The 21,499-nt window shown below is 36.5% G+C and overlaps 1 protein-coding gene across 3 annotated transcripts; it reads left to right on the top strand.

The window, feature by feature from the left end:
* The first annotated feature begins 3,603 nt into the window (after positions 1-3,603).
* Positions 3,604-20,137, top strand: jak3 (Janus kinase 3 (a protein tyrosine kinase, leukocyte)). 3 transcript variants are annotated; one of them, XM_072389292.1, is made up of 24 exons: positions 3,604-3,707; positions 4,973-5,179; positions 5,281-5,398; positions 5,987-6,104; positions 6,726-6,871; positions 7,133-7,436; positions 8,512-8,634; positions 8,729-8,886; positions 9,318-9,429; positions 9,725-9,905; positions 11,059-11,183; positions 11,686-11,817; positions 11,912-11,999; positions 12,391-12,515; positions 12,775-12,913; positions 13,546-13,697; positions 15,034-15,184; positions 15,456-15,583; positions 15,866-16,055; positions 16,409-16,533; positions 18,187-18,359; positions 19,436-19,553; positions 19,744-19,857; positions 19,960-20,137. In XM_072389292.1, exons 2-24 carry the CDS (start codon positions 4,975-4,977, stop codon positions 20,077-20,079), a joined length of 3,345 nt encoding a protein of 1,114 aa, XP_072245393.1. In that variant the 5' UTR covers positions 3,604-3,707; positions 4,973-4,974; the 3' UTR covers positions 20,080-20,137. The 3 variants fall into 3 exon arrangements, with proteins under 3 accessions (XP_072245393.1, XP_072245394.1, XP_072245392.1); XM_072389291.1 differs by having other exon boundaries at positions 3,610-3,765; XM_072389293.1 differs by lacking the exons at positions 16,409-16,533; positions 19,436-19,553; positions 19,744-19,857; positions 19,960-20,137 and having other exon boundaries at positions 3,605-3,765; positions 18,187-18,353.
* Positions 20,138-21,499: the final 1,362 nt, after the last annotated feature.

The raw sequence follows: 21,499 nt of genomic DNA, 5'->3' as shown, positions 1-21,499 counted from the left end.
CAGAGTTTGCATATAACACTGATAAACTCTGTTGGTAGAAAACATGGATGGTACCCTCTGCCAACACATCAATATTCGGGATGCAGAAATGCTCCTTTTTAGTAACATGTACCAGGATTAGTAAGGTCTGTTGTTGCTAAGCACTGCCCTCCTTCTTAAATCTTACCACTCTATCTGCAGTCTCTGTCTAACTGTATGGTCTGAGAGGTAGAGAGGCATATTCTGCAGTCTGTAATGTGTTACTGCAGCCATGCCAGTTCAACACATAAAATTTATTTTCAATATTGCAACCTCATTGTCCATCTTATCTGCCAGTCTTCTCCCACTCCACATGACAGCCAAAGGAATAAATGATCTAAATGTCTTCGTCTTTGCTCTAAATTTTGTTCCTGCTCTACATCTACAGCGTCGAATGTTACCAAAGCACTTATCTGCAAGCATCCTCTTATGATATACTCAGGTGTCACTCTCTCTCTCTCAAACACACACCCACACACGTGTTTCCCGTTTAGGTTTGGGCTCTTTTTCAGGTCATAACTTACAGCACTATGTAAAGGTTAATCTGCTGTACCCACATAAAGATAACCTTCCATTGGTATGGTTACATATCAGTGAAATGTTTAAAAGTGCCAGATGTACTACGACATAGAATTTCAATAGAACACCACTCAAAGCTCAATTACAAATATTCTAAAAATCTATGTTTTCACAGGATAAAAAAAAGCTCATTGGAAAATCTCAAGTTGATACAAGGAAAGAGTGAGTATGGTTTGTCCAGTGCTAGTGCAACACACTGCCACCAATTATAATTCTAAATTATAATGATGTCTTGCAATCTCTTGCAGTTAAACGCCATATCACCATTAGCAAAAGACACAGTTTGAACAGCCTGGTCTTTTTCAGTGTAATTTCTATGCCTTTCTTGTTTTATTTGTCATTTCTATTTCTATTGTGAAGGGATGACACTCATTAGAGTTGTTTTTTTTTTTTAAATATCTCTCAAGGAACAATTATGCACACGTTTGTTTACATGTGTCTCCATCCTTTGTTTACAGCTCAACTGAAAATGAAACCCTGTTTGTCCTGGTCTGTGACAGATATACCCAACTGATAAAGTATAACAGCACATTCAGTAGTAAAGTTCAGGTACACTGCTGAGTGTCAACAGTGCAAACAGGAATATCAGGATAAAATAGAAACAGAAGAAATTATTAAAAAAATTACACTCAAAGATTCACAGTCTATTTGAAAGCTGTTGGCTAATCACTTCAAAAACAGCTAATTACTGTCCATCTGAAATTATCTTAAAGACTCGAACTCAGTGTAGATTTCAAGAGTAGAGATGAAAAAAGTAAAACCAACTGTGTCTCTGAAAGGATGGTTGTAAACTAAGCTTACAACTGTAAAACCACTACTATCCTTAGCCTGTCAATGTGGACTTTGAAACAACTGTATGGACAGTGAAATAAAATCTATGGATGGTCATAGGTCTGTTACATAAGGTGGAAAGAATAGAAGATTCAATCTGACGCTCTCAACTTTTAAAAGCAGAACAAATTACACCATGAAAAATTAAACAAAACAAATTAGATAAATCATAAGGGACTTTGCAAGGACAGCAACAGTCATGAAAGTACATTTGGGAATAAAATCAAGTATTAAGTAAGTTCCGTATTTCAAATTTAAGTATTGGTTGATTAATTGCATGAAGTTGAGTGTTTCCTTCATTTTTAGAAATGTAAACATCTTGATATTGTATAAGAGTGGTTCTTTAAAAAGATTGCAACTAGATTTTCCCCCTAGTTTGTGCTGTTTTTGTAACTGATAAGTTTTGGTTTTATTTCCACCAAATAATGGCCTTGCTCACATGCATACACACCTCTTTGTACCACCTTCACTCCGTTTACAACCAGGGCAGTTACAAGAATGTTTTAATCTACAACCATAATCTCTTGTTTTTACAGCCAAAGAACAACCTAAGCTCTCAGGCAGGAAAAATGTTGGCTGGTCTAAAAATCAAAAAAGCGCCTGCACTAAGAATGCGAGGCGGAATTATTGTGACCAACAGTGACAACTATTGTTGGGAACAAGACTGGATATAAAAAGTGAACGTAGGCACCATGACGTCACTCATTGAACAGCTTTTTGGAGTCTTGTGTTTGGCATATGGACCTCACCCCATTGGTCTTTTATTTTTTGAGGCAGAAATCATCATAATCAGACAAGAAAAAGGACCGTGAGATTGATACTTTAAAATAGGACCGGACAAAAGTGCATACCTTTGAGGACTAATACCTTTGTGATTAAAAAGGATGCAGCCAACTTCATAACTCTGGGAAAAAGGTGAATTGTCTTTAGAATGGGAGTCAGGGAGAGTTTTAGGAGTTCAAAAGAACATGGTTAGATCCTTCCATCCATTTTCTGCTGCCTAGCAGGTCACAGGTTCAACTGTCTAAGCAGGGCTAGACATAGATGTTTAGGGCTGGCACACTTTACTATTATGACTATTATGCCCATGACTTTCCTGTTATGTCACTTAGGTGCTGCCCTATAAAAAAACAAGCTTTGTTTTATAGAGCTTTCAAGCCACAGACTGTGACACTACTATATTTAGGACTTATTTACACAAACATCAAAATAAAAAAGAAAATTAAAAGCATAAATTAGATGAGACAAATTGTTAATCACAAGAATGATTGCATGCATGAAATTGCTTGCCATTCAGATCAAGTGGTTTTGTTCAAACTAAAACAGGAAACTGCACTGCTGAGAAGACAAGCCACACTTGTCAGCTGACTTTCTTTTCCTGTAGAGTTCGATGAATTGATATCTTTCGAGAACTGCAGTTGCTGTCACTATGTAGCAGTTTCCATTTAATTTGAGTTACTGACAGTGACATCATGAAGAATCATCTGTAGAGAACTAATCAATCAGTACACGTCAGAAAAGGTAACAGTTTTAGTTTTATTGATTTCTTTATGAATTGAAGAAGCTAGTTAACAGTTACTTCACATTGTCAAGTAAGATTGAAGTCTAAAACGCCAATGAAATATCTTAACAACAGATAAAGCCAAAAATATTAAGGTACTTAAAGAATGACCAAAGTATTGACAGTGTAAACTTTTCTGCTGGAAGGGTTAAAAACTTATAGTTTAAAAACAATATAAAAGTTAATCAACATAGAGAATGAAGGAGTTTTGCAAATTTCATGGCAATGTGCATATATTGTTTGTGCAATAGTATAGTGTGTTATATAATGATCTGAGCATGATGGTAAATGAAAACAGCAATGATGTGTAGGAAGCTTGAATATGCATAAGTTGAACATTTGGTCTGACTGGAATACGCTGTCATGGACTAAAGTGTAGGTCACAGAAACATTTTCAGCTAAATGATGGGACAGGAAGGAAACGAGGTAGCGAAGAAACTGTCAAGAGGGGATATTTTTCCAAGATAATATGTAAAATAGCATCCTGCTGTCCATTTTAGCAGGGTTATGAACCATATTAATGTTTTGTGTTTGTGTGTTAGCGGGAAACAGTTTGACGCAGGTAACAAGAGTCTGTAGTCAAAATCAGGAAATCATTTAAACTTCCTGTCAACACACACACAGACACGCTGTCAGAGTGAAAACGCAGAAGTAAGAAAAGTCTGGTTTTACAGGGACAAATGATCGATATAAGGACTTTAGTCGCTCACATATAAAGGTAATAGTTGAACAAATGCCTTTAATACCTTATAATACTTCACTTTAGCACCAAGACCGTAAGTATAAAGCTATTTTTGACGATCATGTGAGAAGACATGTCACAGTTTAATTTTCTTTGGACATGACGTGGGTTTCGTTGTGGTGAATGCATTTGCTTTTTCGTTTTGCAACTAGCTTTGACAAAGACTGGATGTTTTCAAACTATGTCTGAGTTGCTTTTAATTTTGGCTTACCTACAGATGATTTCCTTACAGATAATACAGATTAACTTTTCATTTCAGTCTTGTATTAATATTCTTTCACGTGAACATAGTGAGAGATATTTTTATTTATTCATTTTGAAAGATTGATCATCAATTATGGAAATGTGAACCAATGGTACATAGGATTGCATAATGTTTTGTATGTTACATTCTGTTAGATAATGTTCCTTATTCAGGGACAGCCATGCATGGTTAGCGGTTTTGTGTGATAATATGGGAATCCCCACGAGTCTGTATATATGACACTTTCGTTACTTAGTGCATTCGGGTTTAGGTCATGTTCTGAACATAATGTTTACATGGCAACCAGAGAAATGTAGTTGTACATATCTCTGTGAACATCACTATATGGAAGACTGAAACTGCCATAATTCAAAATAATTACAAAAATATATAAATGGCTAAAACCATAAATTAGTATGATTAATGCTGCTGAAATAATGTAAAAAACAAATGTATAGAATCAAGATAAGATGAACTTCTTATTTATATATAGAACCCTACTTAATTACTTTGTCATTTATTTTTTTAGCTTAGTTTATTAATTAAATTCACTATTCATTTATTTACATTTATTTGCATGTTCATTCTTTTATCCCCGTATAGCACCATAATTTATTTTCTTCATATTTTCCATTCGTCTTCTTTAACTGATTTACTTACATATGTTGTTGTTGTCATTTTGCAATCAATTTTTTAAATTGAATCATTGAACATTTTTGTGTCTTATTTCCTCTCTGTTTTCTCTACCCTTATTTGTTTCCCTTAATGAATTCATGTTTGTGTTTCATTTTTTCATAGCTGTCTCTGCAATTACATTCTGGTAGATCTAGTAAAGCTTCCATGTCAAGAGATTTGACTAAAATTTCATTGCTGCATATTTCAAATTTGTTTCTAATAAATATTTCATTTGAAGCAAGGGACATAAATGACAATAACACCACAGAAGGTCACCCTACTTTAAACATTTGTTCTGTGCAATTGTTGATTTGACCCTCAGACATGTCCATGGATCTCAGAGAGGAAGAGTCGACTCCTTTGGTGATCAGAGATCGGGGAGGCAGCCAGAGGTCCAGCTCAACCATGACCCCTGGTTTACAAGTACACCTCTACTTCTTTCCAGGCACTAAAGATGCAACAACAATACACATATCATCTGAACACATATCGGCAGAAAACGTGTGCATCAAAGCAGGGAAGAAATGTGGTAAGTTTATCAGTGTGCCTGAAAGCCGCTCATTATTATTAAGAGCAGGTATATAGTCATATACAGTTTTAAATCACAATGTCTTTTATCTCTTTCTCCAGGAATCTTACCAGTGTACATCAGTCTTTTTGGTTTGGCATCTGCTGATCTCTCATTTTGGTATCCTCCCTCACACATGTTTGACTCAGATGAGAACGTAGAAGTTCACTTTCGAGTCAGGTAAATGTAAAATGTTTATGATCAAAACATTTATTTAGAGTTATGCTCTATATATATATATACACATATCAAACAATGTAAAGGAATACAATTGTTATTCTTGTTAAACTTGTATGACAAATATGTTCAAGCAAAATAAAGAAAATATGTAAGACAATGGGGTAACAACTGTGTAAAAGATTGCACAGGCATTTGATTAGACAGTTTATGAACTAAATCCAAAATTGGAAGGAATTCATTAATTTTTTACCATCAATCCAATCATGCTACATGAGAGAGATACTGACAATTCGTCACTTGCATCAAAATAAGAATAAGCAGATACTATAAAAAGTTTGAACATGTGATATGTTGTCTTTGAAGTATTTTTAATTGAATATAGGATTTAAACAGTCTAAAAGGCATTGCATTCTAACCTTATAAGCAGTTATTTTAATTTAATTCTCCCAAAAACTCTCACCGTACGTCACATTCTAAGTGGAGCATAACAGTAGTCTCACACTGAATGTCTGAAGGTAAATTATTGTGGCTGTATAACTAAGCCTTGCAGTCATACATGAGGAATAATGGATTATTTGTTGTCTGAAGGTTTTTCTTTGGAAACTGGTTTGGCCAAGGATCAAGAACATCGTTCCGTTACAGTTTGGCAAGAGACACAATCTGTCCAGTGCTTGACTATTGTGTCATAGACTACCTTTTTGCTCAGGTAAAGTGCAACGTATTCAGTTTCAGTAACATTAAAGTATTATTAAATAATTATTTATCTAACAGATTAATTTATCTAACAGACTAATTAGTTTAATTCATTTAAAAAAAAAGTAAATCACCACCAACATTAAAACATTCAGGAGCATTCCACCAAGCACAGGTTTGCTTGATGATGTAATAAGTGTCACCATTCACAATCAAAATAGTTTTACGTTAGCGTGAACTAAGAGGCTCTGTCTGCAAAACTGACACCCTCAATCTTAATTTAAGTTTGCAGCTGATCACACAGACAAATAAATGGTCTTTTTGAGAAAAATATTATGGTTGGATTGAAAAAGAAATTGAGTTGTTTGGCCACAACAACCAGAGGTATGTTTAATGGAGTAAATATTGGGCAATTAACCCCAAGAACATTGTCCTAGATGTTAACAGCGGTGTTAGCATCATAATGTGGGACTATTTTCCTTCCATTTGACCTTGTAGTGTGCCCAAAGTGAAGGGAATAATAAAGAAGGTGAAGGTTATAATAGACGCCTAGATAAAGTTAAAATTCTTTACTTTACTAAAAGCATATATTATCGAGATGTGAAGACCATTAATTACTTCTTTTGTTGTTTAGTTGCGAAGTGACTTTATTGCCAGTGAAGCAGGAGTCGCTCCACCTTTGAGTACCCAAGAGGAATGCCTCGGCCTTGCTGTGCTGGACTTGTGGAGAATGGCTAAAGAGCGTCATCAGAGTGTAAGAGAGCTCTGCAAGACTGTCAGGTATTTATAATTGAAAAATGTCTCATTTTCAGCTCTCATAAACACTATGAAACTTGGTAAAAGACTATTTCTTAATTACAGTAATTCACTATTTGGGATGCCGCATTTTACATTTCTGTGCAGCAAACCAGCTCCTAGTGAAATTTAAACAAGCATAAAATGAGATATTACTCTTTTAGAAGTAGATTTTGTTGCATGTCTTGTAAAATGGTGTGTTATATTCATTTAATTCTGTTCTTTACTTGAAATACTCTTCCTTAGCTATAAGTCATGCCTTCCCAAGTCACATCGCCACGACATCCAGAAACGAAACCGCCTGGACCGCTATCGAATCCGAAACACCCTGAAGCGTTTCCTGAAGAAGCTTGGCAACTGTTCTGTGGATGAGTGCAGCTTGAAACTCAAATACCTGATTGAGCTGGCCGGCATTGAGCCTTCATTGGGCACTGAGACTTTCCATGTGAATCATTCCTACTCCCACTCAAATGCAACTTCTTCTCTGGTGCGGGTCAATGGGGAAACAGGAATCCAAATCTGTGGGAGCTGTCATCCTGATGATCCAGTGGTGAGAAGAAGTTCAAGTTTGTAAACTCAGAGATTAGCACAAAGGTAGCCAAAGTTTTTGCTTTGTTTTTTTTTTATCTTCCTTTTTTTGTCTTCAAGGACTTATTGTTGCAGAAGCTTTAGCTTAGCAAAGGACATAAACATTCAATAAATGTAATATTTTGGTATATGTTGTGTTTGTCTCAACATGTTTTCCTTGTCATGTAAATGTGAGTTATATCGTTAGGTTTTAATTTTGACTGTGAGAGTAGTTAGGTCCAGGTTACCTTGTTTTCTTAATACTTTTTTTTTAGAAAAGCTCTGTGTAATGCTGATTTTGAAGATTTGAGTTTAGTATTCTTTGAATGGCATCTTTATATTTGAAGCTAAAAGGGATGAAATAAGGGTTGATGTCTCATCATGTCAAGCAGCCAGTGGACACACTGCAGGTCTATGCCATCATTAGGTAGTTGTGTTTTGACTCTATAATCTCTACAGGCAATCATATTATGCAGTTCAGAATAACCAGTACACATTACTGAAACTGGAATATTGGATCATAAATTCTTTAAGACAAAATTTATTAACATAATAAATAAACTTTCAGTTTTCTGTACAATCAAACGTCATCTACAAATCAGAGGAGTTGCCTCCTGCTGACCATTTGAAAGAAATCAGGTGTAAATACTAATTGACTCTTCAGATCCACCAATTGTATCTATTTGTTACAATCTATGATGCTGAAAGCAGCTGCAACCGAGAACCAAAGTGGAAGTGGCAATATCTTCTGTTCCTCAAATGGTCCTGGGAACAGGCTCCAAAACTGAGTCCGTTCTCAATGTCCATCAACATCAACAACTTTGCAAGAGAGATAGACCTGTTTGCAGTCTGTTCCAGAAATAGGTTTTGGTCTGTTCTGCTAATTTCTAAATGTATAACAACTGTATGATAGTGATTTTTTTTAATAACGTGTACGGTGTTCTGTTGTTTTCATTCAAAACCTTCCTCCCTGTGTAATGCTGGTGTTACTCTGTGGCTGCCACTGGCTGATGAGTTTTGGTCAAATAATCTAACAGCTATTAAACTCTTATTTTTAGGAGTGGCAGACCTTCTGTGATTTCCAAGAAATTATTGACATCAGTGTAAAACGAGTCTGCCAGGAACAAGTTCCACAAGACAGCAGGATGGTCACAATAACTCGCAAGGATGACATATGTTTGGTAAAACATCTAAAGCAGTGACATTTTTTCCTACTAAATGACAGTCCTGTTTCTGTTTAAACTTTGCTGTGTGCTTTCTCAATTTTCATAACAGGAAGCCAATTTCCAGAGCCTCAAAGAGGCCCTTTCGTTTGTTTCTCTTGTTGATGGCTACTTCAGACTGACCACAGACTCAAGCCACTTCTTCTGCCAAGACATCGCACCTCCAAGTCTTCTGGATGGACTCAAAAATCATTGCCATGGCCCAATCACGTGAGTTATTTTGACAAATGCTAAATCTGATATGGTGCCATGAAAAAGTCTTCTCAGCCCTTTTCTCAAAGTCTTTCTGTTCTTTTTCCGCATTACAACCTTTGTAATAATGTTTTGGTATTTTTTTTAATAGGCCTACAATAAGAAGTCAAAATTGGCGAAGTAAAATTAAAATGAATAAACAAAACTAATAGATTAATAAACAAATGTATAAAATCAAAAATGATGACAGCAGATTAGAGTGTATACACCCCCTTTGGTGTGAAAGCCATAAATCATGATCGTGTCCTGCCAAGAATATCTGGAAGTCCCATAATCAGTTCGATTGAGTCCACCTAAGTGCAACAAGGGGAGGAATACTTTTACATGGGTCTGTACCACCATTTACATGCTCCAGTTTTGAATAAATCTGTCATATCTCCTTCGATCAGATCAGAAATTGCGGTCAACAAGTTGAAAAAGTCTGGATGCCAAGGTGGTACCTTCCTTCTCCGGCAGAGTCCCAAGAACTATCAAAATTTTTTCCTCACTGTTTGTGTTCAGGTAAAGATGTAACATAGAAGAAATTATGATTTACTATGTTATTCTTAAAATTTTACTAGTTTTCTACTTGTGATTTTGGGTAGTTCTTTGAGTTGATGTCAAATTATTATTAATATTTAATTTTTGTCTTATTTATTTATGTATTTTTTACATTTTTTGTCCAAGACAGACTAAACTAAACACTTCAACTGCTTAAAGTTAGAGTCAGAGAAGCATCTTCTCTTGTGCAAATTTTTTATTTTTTATTTTGTGTCATTTGCAACTTTATTAAAGCCCGTTGATTCTATTTCTGCAGACCCTGCTTGGACTTGATTATAAGGACTGTCTCATTATTAAGAATGAGCACTATAATCTTCCTGGTGTCCAGAAATCATTTTCTAGCTTGAAAGAACTGACCAGCTACTATCAACACAACAAGCTGCTGCTGGCTGAAATACCTGTCACGTTAGCTCGCTGCTGTCCGCCTCGACCTAAAGGTATGCAGAATATCACATGGTGAAGATCGTTAAGCTTGTAATAGCTTTTCTCTTTGTCATGAGTAGAAAATAAACTTCAACACGTGAATAATACAAAGTGAATGCATAACTAGAATTCTGATCCACAGCTCATTTCAAACTTGGGTCCATTTCCATGCCCAATTACTTATACATAAGCAATTTAATGTAGTAATCTCCTAAAACTGTTCCTCACAAGCCCCAACTTCCCCAAAAACAGATCACCACCGCATCGCTTACATAAGGTAAACAAAGTCAGTTTGAATTAATTAGTTTGCATAAAAAAAGTGAAATTTTAAACGATTTTTTAACAGATAGCAAAACTAGTGCAATTAAACAGTGATTAACAGCAATTCAGTACATAGAGTTTTAAAATCTTGATCACTTGAAAGCACTAACATCGACACATTCTCAGCTTATCACATACTTACGCTTGGTCAGGTTTTAATGCCTTTACCGTCAATTGTGACGGTATGTGAATGACCCTGTGATGCGCCATCAGTGAGCTGGGGGGGTCAGACCAGCTTTCTACAACACTATAGTGAATCTGTTATCTGTAAGGTCTTTTAGATGATGCTTCCTACTTTGGTTAAGTGTTTGTACATACGGTATATTTTTTCATACCCATCGTAGGGAGCTGCAGAAAAGCTTGCTGGGATCTCAACATTTCCTTACAAATGCTCTGGCAACATGCAAGTCAGTTAGATAAGCCGTTATTTGGAAGTTGGATGGACAGCAGTGGAGAAAGCTGCTTTAATCCAATTTATGTCCAGTGTTTTTGTTTTTCTCTAGTTTCAGGTTGGAATCCTGTGTTTGTTTTGAATATTCTTTCTCACTGTGAAATACAGCCTTTCAAAACCTTGCATATTCTTTTATGACAGGGAGTGTGTGCAAGTGTGACTCTTTTTGCTGTACATCGTTGAAGTAACACGTGTCTGTGTTTTAACTTGTAAACTTGGCTGATTTTCAATATCCAGTAAAAAGAAAGGTTAATTTCCAAGCTATATGTCCTGTAAACATACTCACAGTCACATCCTGATATTTATGTATCACCCTAATACTTAGATTTTTGGTTTGATTATTGCAAACTTTGTGGATTGCATATTAATTTTCATGTTTTCTGCTGTTCCTGAAGAGCTCACAAATCTGATCATCATACGCAACAACAGCTTAGTTGAAGGTCAGGGGTCCCCAAAATCTGAAAGGAACAAATTCAGTCACATTCAGTTCCAAATGATCAAATATGAGGACCTGAAATGGGTAAGTGTGTAGACATGACACTCCACCTTTTACTGTACCTCCAACTAAAGTAATCTTTTCTTGTTTTTTTTTCAAATATATTATAACTACAATTATGACTTTTGGTACTGATGATACTTTAGAAGCATCTAATGTTGTTACTTCTGCAACACTATATTCAATTCAATTCAATTCAGTTTATTTAACGCCAAATCACAACAAATGTCATCTCAACGCACTTCAATGATACAGTCCAATTCAAGCCAATTAGAGTCTAATTCATTGTAATCATTATCATTATCAAATCCAACTAATTAAATTCCAAAATTATACATACAAAGCCAATTCAAAAAACAGTTTCCTAGCTAAGGAAACCAAAAGACTGCACCGAAACTTCTCTTTGGTCCAATCAATATAGTCAAACTAACCATAGAGGAACTTCAAAGTTAAGTCAAATTTATGGTTACAGAGGCTTATTCAGAATAAATGTCATAGTAGTTTCTTTGTGTATTTTCCCTGTAAGGATGAGAGCCTTGGACAAGGCTCCTTCACTCGGATTTTTAGAGGCTACAAAACTGACATCCATGAGGGGGAGAAACACATGACAGAAGTTCTTCTTAAAGAACTTGATGCCATTCACAAGAATTGCTGGGAGGTGGGTTTTATAAATGAAAGCATGTAGCAACTATGTTGATAATATATAACATGTTACCAATAAATGTGTGGTGTTTGTGTACTTTTTTTCTTAGTCATTCTTTGAGGCTGCCAGTTTGATGAGCCAGATGTCTCACAAACACCTCATCCATGTATATGGTGTTAGTGTCCATGGAGTGAAAAGTAAGTAAAAAAATATCTTTACTACTTAATTGTTATGGTTATAAGCTTAGGAAAGCTATTGTCATCTATATTTTCCAGATGTGGTAATGTGTGTTGTGTTGAATGTAAAGTTTTAAATTGACAAAAATCAGCACATGAGATGAAATTCTGATTGAATTTAGGATTCCTGTAAAATGAAATGCATTTTCAAGGACCGATTCCATAAATGAATAAATCGAAAAAGGCAATGACAATCAATGAAATGATTAAAGACAAATGGTACACCATCTTCTTCTCATTAAGCATAAGAAATCCTCCAGTGACCCAGCTCACTCTCTGTTCACGTTGGTGAGCACTGGAGACTCTGTGTTTGAAGAACAGCTGTGGAAACAGATCTTGCTGTGCCTTACAGATGTCATGGTGCAAGAGTTTGTCAAGCATGGGGCCCTCGACCTTTACTTGAAAAGAGGGAGATCTGTGTCAGTGAGCTGGAAACTCAGCGTAGCCAAACAGCTCGCATGTGCCCTCAACTTTCTGGTAAGAAAGGCTTTCAGGTCAATAAGAAAACATAGTATCAAGTGGGACTGAGTGGAGTTCATTAATTCAGTATAAGTGTGGTTGATATTCATCAAAGAAATGTCAATTAATTTTTTTTCTATGTCCCTTTTTGACACTGCTTAATCTGTCAAAATGAAGCTTTTTACAGTTAACTAAACATAAATATTTTACCTCCTCAGTTTGGGGTAGAAAAGTTGTCATTGTGGTGGGTCTACGGTAACATTTAACTGTTTTGCAGGAGGAGCAAAATATTGTTCATGGAAATATCTGTGCTAAAAATCTGCTGCTGGCAAGGGAAGGTGACCCCTCCCATGGCAGCTCTCCATTTATCAAGCTGAGTGACCCAGGCATCAGTGTGGCCATGCTGGGAAAAGACGGTAAAGTAAAGTTATTTACTTTTTTTTCCTATCATCCTGTCTTGCATGTGTAATAAGAACATAAAGAGTGGACACAAGACAAAGGTTTGGCCTCTTTCTGATACAATAATGTTCTTCAATCTACAACCTCAATTCCCAAAAAGTTGGGATGCCTTGTAAAATGTTAATAAAAACAAAATGCAATGATATTCCATTCACAACTGAACAAATACTAGCAAACACTAGCTCGTCTTGAGTTTAATGGCAGCAAAACATCACAAAAGAGTTGTTGGGACAGGGTCATGTTGTAGCACAAGATGAAGACTTTTAAACTGAGCGTTGATAACAAGCCAGATGGTCCAGAATCATGTCTGTTTTTAAAGCGCTGCTGCCAGAAGGCTGCATCTCAAGCATCTGTTATATTGCTTGCACAGAAAGATTCTCTGAATCTTTTGATGACATTATGTACTGTAGATGATGGAATATTCAAAGTTTTCCCAGTTTCACATTGAGTAACATTGTTCTGAAATTGCTTTTTTGTATGTGAGATTTCTAATCAACTTAATAAAATTAATATGATCCCAGCTAATATTACTGTGACTAATAGTATGAAGATATCTTAATGTTATAAATTACTTTACCCTTTTCATTAGTCATTCTGGACAGGATCCCCTGGGTGGCCCCTGAGGTTCTTGAGGTCCCAGAAAACCTGACCCTCGAGTGCGATAAATGGAGCTTTGGTGCCACTGTGTGGGAAATCTTCAACAATGGAAACTCCCCACTGCGAGACTGGAACCTAGAACAGGTACAACCTGTGATGTAGAGCAGGGTATAAGCAGGACTACACACTTACTTTTCAGGCAGAAGTGAGCAACGTGACTACAATGTAATATTTTTGTTCTAGAGTGGAGGCGACATGACTTGTAGTTATCTGCCTCTGAGCCTCTGACTGGCAGCAGTACTTGTCAGCCTCATTAGATGTGCCCATTGAGTTTTGGTATGTGGCATGAAGTTTGTTAATTTAATATAATTGCAGGTTATGGCCAACTCAAGTCACCTGCAGTTTATCTAAGTCATTGTGTGCCCCAAATAACAACAAAAAAGTAAAACAGTCTTTATAGATATTAACAATAATTGGAAGATAAAGCAATTTTTTTTTCAGAATGACATATGACCTCATGATACTACAGCTAACCAGCTGTTCCAAGACACAGTTTCCCTTACTGACCTATATACTTACAAAGTGAGGTTATGGTTGGATGGCCAAAGAAATATTCAAAATGTATGCAGATATCTCAACTACGATCTGATGAAATTGTTTTGTGTGCAAAATCTTAACTTTTTTCAAATTTTAAATTAAATTAAATTGGCAATAAGTAGACTGCTGGGATAGGCTCCAGCCCACCTGCTACCCGACCGATGGATTGACGGTATAGAAAATGGCTGGATGGATGGCAATAAGTAAAAGTTTACCCGCTTCTCCAGGCATGTCAAAACACTGAACCTGAGGCTCAGCTGCACCTTAAGGTTTAGGAGCCTGTTCTGACTTAAGTCAGACTCAAACAACTCAGTGCCAACACACATTCTTGAGCACAAAATTTCATATAGCTTGTAGTTAATGTAGTTCATGGCTACGCTACGCTACACACACATCTAAACATCAGTGATCAACGCCAAGCAGCCCATAAATGCTGATGCCGAGAAATAAGCCTGCGTATTGGTGGCTCTTTACAGTGGATCATTGTCAAGAGGAAGACTATGACATGATTTACTTCATTGTCCTACATTTACATTCCTACATTTCTACTGGTACCAGTTTATCCATCAAGCATCTTAGCACACAGTCTTTTCAGTGCAGTGATTTTACAAATAATTTCACGTTCATGTTTTCCCATTCAGTTACCGTAGTAGCTTTTTTTAAACTCACATGGCTGATGATCATTTTTAAATGAAGCCTCAGATCCTTAGAGTCATTTTACACCTTTTCAAATATTTCACCATTAATGTTATTTTGAATGCAATGCCATGAAAAATGATTACTTCTCTTTTACCAAAATAGAAAAAACATTTTTTTTTGTCTAAATGTAGTTAAATGATGCCCTTTCAGTAAGTAGTTGGTTCTGCTGATGTGTTTTTTGTAGAAGCAGAAGTTTTATGAGAATTGGCAGCAGCTGCCTCCCTCCCAGTGGACAGAGCTTGCTGATCTCATCAGCCAGTGTATGGACTACAAGGCCGCCTTCAGACCCTCTTGTCGCAGTATTATCCGTCAACTCAATAGTCTCATTACATCAGGTACAAGTACATTATAGTGCTGGTTGTCAGTCTCGTCAGTAACAAACAGCATTTTGCATTGCATTACTTCGGTAATTTAATTCATTTAGAAGAAATTGATATCAGGATGCATATTTTGTTCCAGATTAAACTTGACGTGGTCAAGGTGTTTGCTTAAAGAGATTTTTTTTTTTATTAATTCTTTCATGTATTTTTGCCTCTGTGTCTTTCTAATTTTAGTTTTGAAACAAACCTTTTAATAAGAAAAACATGTTTTTATGTGTCTTGGCAGACTATGTGATTCTGCATGCTACAGAGCCCGTTGCACAGAACCCTGTGTGCAGAGTAATAAACCCTGCTCAGCAGGATCACGCACTGTTTGAAGAGAGACACTTACGCTACATCTCCCCACTGGGAAAAGTAAGTGGCAAGCAGCATACAATGTCCACACAATCAAAAGTAGGCATTGACATCGATTTCTACATTTTAAAGACCAGAGGTGTTGTTCAAACAGAGCAAAGTGATAATGTGGCGCAGGAAGGACAGTCTGTGCTAATGCTGCCATCTGTGGTTCATAATTGATAACTGATTGATGAGTATATTCTTTTGATCGTGTGTACTGCACTGGGCGATACACAGTGAGGTTTACTTTTCCTCCTTTTTCATTGAGACTGACATTTGTGCTTCTCAAAATTTCACCAGGGAAACTTTGGCAGCGTTGAACTTTGTCGTTATGACCCACTGGGTGATAACACCGGCGAGCTAGTGGCTGTGAAAAAGCTGCAGCCCAGCAAGCTGTCAAACCTGGAGGACTTCCAAAAGGAGGTCAAAACTCTCAGTGTGTTACACTGTGACTACATTGTCAAGTACAGAGGAGTCTGCTACAGCATGGGTAAAAAAAAACAACAAAAAAAAACATTTCTTGAAATAATCAGCTTCATTAAAAGAGTAAATCCTCATTTCTTTTGCATAAAGCAAATCATATTTTATGAGTAAGCTTTATTTTATGTGGGTGTAAATTAACCCTTTTAATTCTTAATCCTTCCTTTTTAATGTGAAAAACATGCTTATAAAGCCATCAGACATGTGACTCAGATTAACCACATAGTTCTCTCTACGACACCCTGTAAAACCTACAATGTTTATATGAAGGAGGAATAACACTTGACATTTTCCTGACTTAATTGACAGAACCTTGGTCTTTTCATTATTTGCAGTGAATGTTAAAAGTTTACTTGTTCACAGGTCGCCTCAGCATGAGCTTAGTGATGGAGTATCTGCCCTATGGCAGCCTTATTGGTTACTTGGAGAGTAACCGACACAACGTCAGCACGAAGCGGATGTTACTTTTTGCCTCTCAGATCTGTAAGGTGAGAGTCAGATATATAAGCTCTTATAAAATCTTATATTAAGATCAACTTTATAAAGGAAGATTTAATGTCTGTTTTTTGAACACGAATGCAGTATAATTATTTGAAATTATATCAATAAGACAGTATTAGACAGAAGTTTTCACATACGTATCTCACAAATAGGTCCTACGTTAATTATTCACTTATACTACATCTAGCAGCCTGAAATCTGATGAGAGATTTCAGGCTGGTAATTGTAATTGTTTATACTGGTAAAAGTTGAGCCAATACTAATATGTTTGATGCATAAAGTGGAGAGAGTTAAGTTTTCTAATATTTTACCAGATCAAGAATATCCCAAGATTAATTTTTGTGTGCTGTGCGAGCTGCTTTTTTTGGTTATGACTTAAAATTAAGTTCCAGATGAAATACCATAAAGAAACTCCAGCTTTTAGTCAGTGCGGTTACATGCGGGCAATTGGATCGGATTAATGGCTAAATTCCAATAAGATTGAGTTATTCAGCTCATGTAACAAGCTTAATCCAACAGGAAATCGAATCGGATCGGGTTACTTGCGATCGAATTAAGACTGTGGGATAACTCGATCCGACTGCCCACTTAACGTGCCTGGAGACGACGGTGGATAGGATTGAGCGTTCTGCGCATGCTCGAGATGTTTTCCTGCGATCGTCAACCGGAAGTTGAAGGAGTCGATATTACTGTTGTTGTTGCTGCCGTCAGAAACAAACAAACATCGCGATGGAGAATGCACCGTTGTGCATCGCGCTTGTGCCATAATCATGCTCAACACAAATGTAGAGGGATGTAGCTTTATCTTGCTCTTCGTTCGCCATCTTTCTCGAATGCCTTAGTTTTGTTGTTGTTGGTGGTGACGACGTCAACTGGAAGTGGCTCTATTAGCGATAGTTGAAATGGGTACAGCGTCACTTATCTACTGTGGTATTGCATGCTTTGTGCCAGTGATTCAATTAATTCACCGCCATATAACAAAGGATAATTACCCTTGCTCAGATAAGGAGCATAACCCAACTATAGCTATAATCGAGTTAATCTCATCATGTAAACCCACTGAGTGTTTTATTTGGTTTTAACAATGAGAAACTTAGTCTACCTGTGTCCAATGTAAATCCAATAGAGACGTGACAAATCCGCGAGGAACACAGTAATTGAGGTGAACACTGCTGTGTGCGTTATTTTAAAATTCTTCTCATGCAGACTAATACACAGTCTCAGAGTTTTCAACTAAACACATGCTCAGAAGCATTTCCAAAAGTTCTTCTTTCTTATATTTTATTTCTGAGATCATGTCAAATCTTTGAGTTTTGAGGCTGCTACTTTTAAATGTAGTAAAAAAATTATGAACAAAACTGTATGAATGCATGTTCCCTAAATTGTGGAAAACCCTGGTGGTCGCAGCATGATGCTACTCTTTAAAGGCATTATGATTTCCTGTCAATGATAAGTTATGTGGTCTAAAGTCCAATATTTTATTATCCTATGATAAACAACAAAGTTAACTTTCCATATGATTTACTTTTATCTGATGCAGTTATCTTTTCATTTTTACTGTCGAAATGGTTTCAAGAAAAATGACATAACAATTCAAGACAGAATGTTGTTTGATTCTCTTCTGTTTGTCATTTTTTCAGGGGATGCAGTATCTGCAGACCCTGCGTTATGTCCACCGAGACCTTGCAGCCAGAAACATCCTTGTTGCCAATGAGTCGCTTGTGAAAATTGCAGATTTTGGGCTGACCAAGGTTATTCCCTCTGACAAGGATTACTACCACGTCACACAGCCTGGAGAGAGCCCCATCTTCTGGTACATCTCTCTATTTCGAAAGCTGACATTTTGATTAAGAAATTAAAGGAACGTGCTCATATTAGTAAACATGAGCGACTGGAAATGTTTGGAATTGGTTCAGTAATGAACAGCACTATAATCAGGCTCAGGTTGTTAAGCAAAGTGTGTTCCCAAAGACACAGATATGAGTCTAAAGCCCTTTTTTATACTAGTCAAAGAAAAAACGTTAACACCAGCTTTTATCTGGCTCTTGACTGCCATGTGGAAGAGTTCAATTTGCTTTGCAGTAAATCAGCTCCAGCTCTGCACCAGTGGGAACACATCTACCAGGTGCACATGCAAATTTTCTCTGGGGATACTGTGGTCGGTGCAACAAAAATGAGTACAACTCGCATTTTCCTTACAGAAACACACATTTACTGGCCATAATGTCTCATTTGAAGGCGCTGAAACTGACACAATAACTAGCAGACAAAAAAGGTTGTCAGAGACACAGCTTGAAGAATCATAGGTAATACCATCCCTTTATGTTTTTTGTAGTGACACAAACGTCCACCGAGAGGTAAAGGTGTACTAGATCAGTATGTTGTAGCCTTCAGAGCACTGAAAACCACTACAGCACAGAGTGGGAAACGTTGTAATCAGTTTGTTTTAGTGATTCTACCCACATTTAAAAAAAAAAAACCAAAACATTTATTGACACTTTTGGAGTATAGAATAGCATGCAAAAGAAAGCAATGATCACTCAGGGAGAAATCTCATTCTGGCACAAGTAGTGACTGATTGTGAAGTAAAAAATCATTCCTCATTCCTGTCTGTACATGTCAGTTTGTCACCTGAATCGCATACAAGTCACATCCACCAACCAATTTTGTGGGAGGTTTAGGTTCATCTCAGTTTTTTGTTTTGTTTTAACTAAGTTCCTTCCGGCTGAAGCCGTGTTTGATAGAAAAAATATTGTAATCTGCTGCAGTGGAAGTCTCATAAGAATACAATAAAACATTAAACTATTCTTTAAGTAAAACTAAAGCTAAGCTCACATTAAATGAAATGAAGCACAAGTAATTGGACCATACATTGCTTATTTCATGCAGGTATGCTCCCGAGTCCATCACTGAGTCCAGATTCTCCCACAAATCAGATGTTTGGAGTTTTGGGGTCGTCCTTCATGAGCTCTTCTCCTACTGTGATATGACCTGCAATCCAAAAAGAGTAAGAAAGTTAACCATTGTTACATGCTTGTATGGATGACATTCCAACTGAATTTGTCAATATCCATCCATCCATTTTCTATACCCACTTAATTCAAGGGTAATTCAGGGTCACAGTGGGGGCTGGAATCCCATCCCAGCTGTGAATTTAGCAATATTTCAACCTAATTCTGAATTATTACTTTGTCAAGCTATGTATGCAGGAGATTGGACACAGTGTTCAAGGTGCAACCATTTCAATGTATCTGGCAAATATTCTGAAGAATAACTGGAGGTTGCCTGCTCCTCCTAACTGCCCTTCCAAGGTATGTTGATTTCTTTTCTTTCTTTTTTTTCCGTTAAATCTATAACATCTGCTTTCCAACATATGTTTTATAACACTCCTGTTTTTCTCATGATAACTGCAGGTGTACAGCTTGATGAAACAGTGCTGGGCGTACAGCTTTGACGAGCGTCCATGTTTCTCCAGCCTGGGAAACCAGATTGAGACTATCATGCAGGATGAGAGAGAGAACACAAAAGGCTGAGAAGGAGCTTTGTTGAACTTCACAGCTTCTCATGAGTATAGTTTTCATGTATTAGGTTTCTGTTTAGTCATTAGTGTAACCATAGTTTTCTTATGTCACATCTGTTAGTTTTGTTATGTGTTAAGTCATTAGTTTTTACCATGTTTCCCCTAAGTCACTCTTGGTCATCAGCTTCACTCACTTCACCTGTGATTTCCACCTCAGCTGCACTCCATCACTAATCACCTCCCTTCAGTATTTAGTTTCCACGTTTCCTCTTGCACTTTGCCAGAGCCTCACCGTCTTTCATATTTGTCAGGTTGGGCTGGTTAATGTTCATAGTCACAGTCTGGTTTAGTCTGTTTTGTCATCAAGTTTTTTTTCTTCACTGTCAAAATTAAATTTTTGTAATCCGTTTTTAAGATGTTTTAAGATGAGGTTAGACTGCCAAAGTTATTTCTAACTATAATTCCATCATGTAGTATTATACTTCCAACAGATTAAAATGATAGAAAGACAACCATGACTCTCTTTCAAAAAGATAATAAAATGTACATACCATCAACTGTTTCAATATGTTATTGCTTTGTATCTTTTTTATTTTATTTGGCATATTTACACAGATTTAGAATAAAGCTTTGCACTGCTTTCTATCACTTGCCTTATAGCCTTTATGTCACATTTTAGAGTCAGCTCACTGATTCTGTGCTACATCAATTGTATCCCTTCTAATCTGTACACTCACACACGGTTGCGTAACCTCTCTTTAGTCATTGTAACAGCTTTGGAAAAAAAAAATATATATATATATATATATTACTCTGAGGAAGACTTTTGAAGCCTGGGATTTTTGTAGCAGTCACATTGTGATTGTTTGGTCAGAAATTTGAATTATTGTAGAAATGTTTCCTTTTTTTGCTGGATGAAAACATTTTTCATGAGATTAGAAACCGAAAGGAAAATGTTCTATTAAAGATTTTATTTAATTTTTTTTTTAAAACCTGTTTTAAGTTTTGAATTTTCTTTGTTATATGAAGTCAGATGGTTAAAGGGCACCTTTTACCAGCTGAGAAAATACAATTTCACGGTTGGGGCAACCGTAAAAAGACGCAACCGTAAAAAACTCCACACAGAAAGGCCCCAGCTGGGAGTTGAACCTGGAACCCTCTTCCAATTTTAATATTTTACCAAATAGTTATCAACTTATCTCCTGTACAACCATGCATACCTTAAAATAACATACATACAGTAGTTTCTGAATCCAATATGGTATGTTTACTCAATAATTGCGCCTATAATTTTGAGGTAATTGTGCTTTGAGTAATCAAGTGAATTTAATGAAAAGTGGCTTATACCACTACATGTTGAGACAACTTTAAAATCAAATAATTTGCTTTTTAAATGAGGTGATGCTACAAGGGTCTTACGATCCCGTGTTTGA

The sequence above is a fragment of the Leuresthes tenuis genome, unplaced genomic scaffold (assembly GCF_036924035.1).
Source record: "Leuresthes tenuis unplaced genomic scaffold, fLeuTen1.0.hap1 SCAF_7, whole genome shotgun sequence".
Classification (NCBI taxonomy): domain Eukaryota; kingdom Metazoa; phylum Chordata; class Actinopteri; order Atheriniformes; family Atherinopsidae; genus Leuresthes; species Leuresthes tenuis.
The sequence above is the reverse complement of the archived record's forward strand: the minus strand, read 5'-3'. Positions and strand labels throughout refer to the sequence as shown.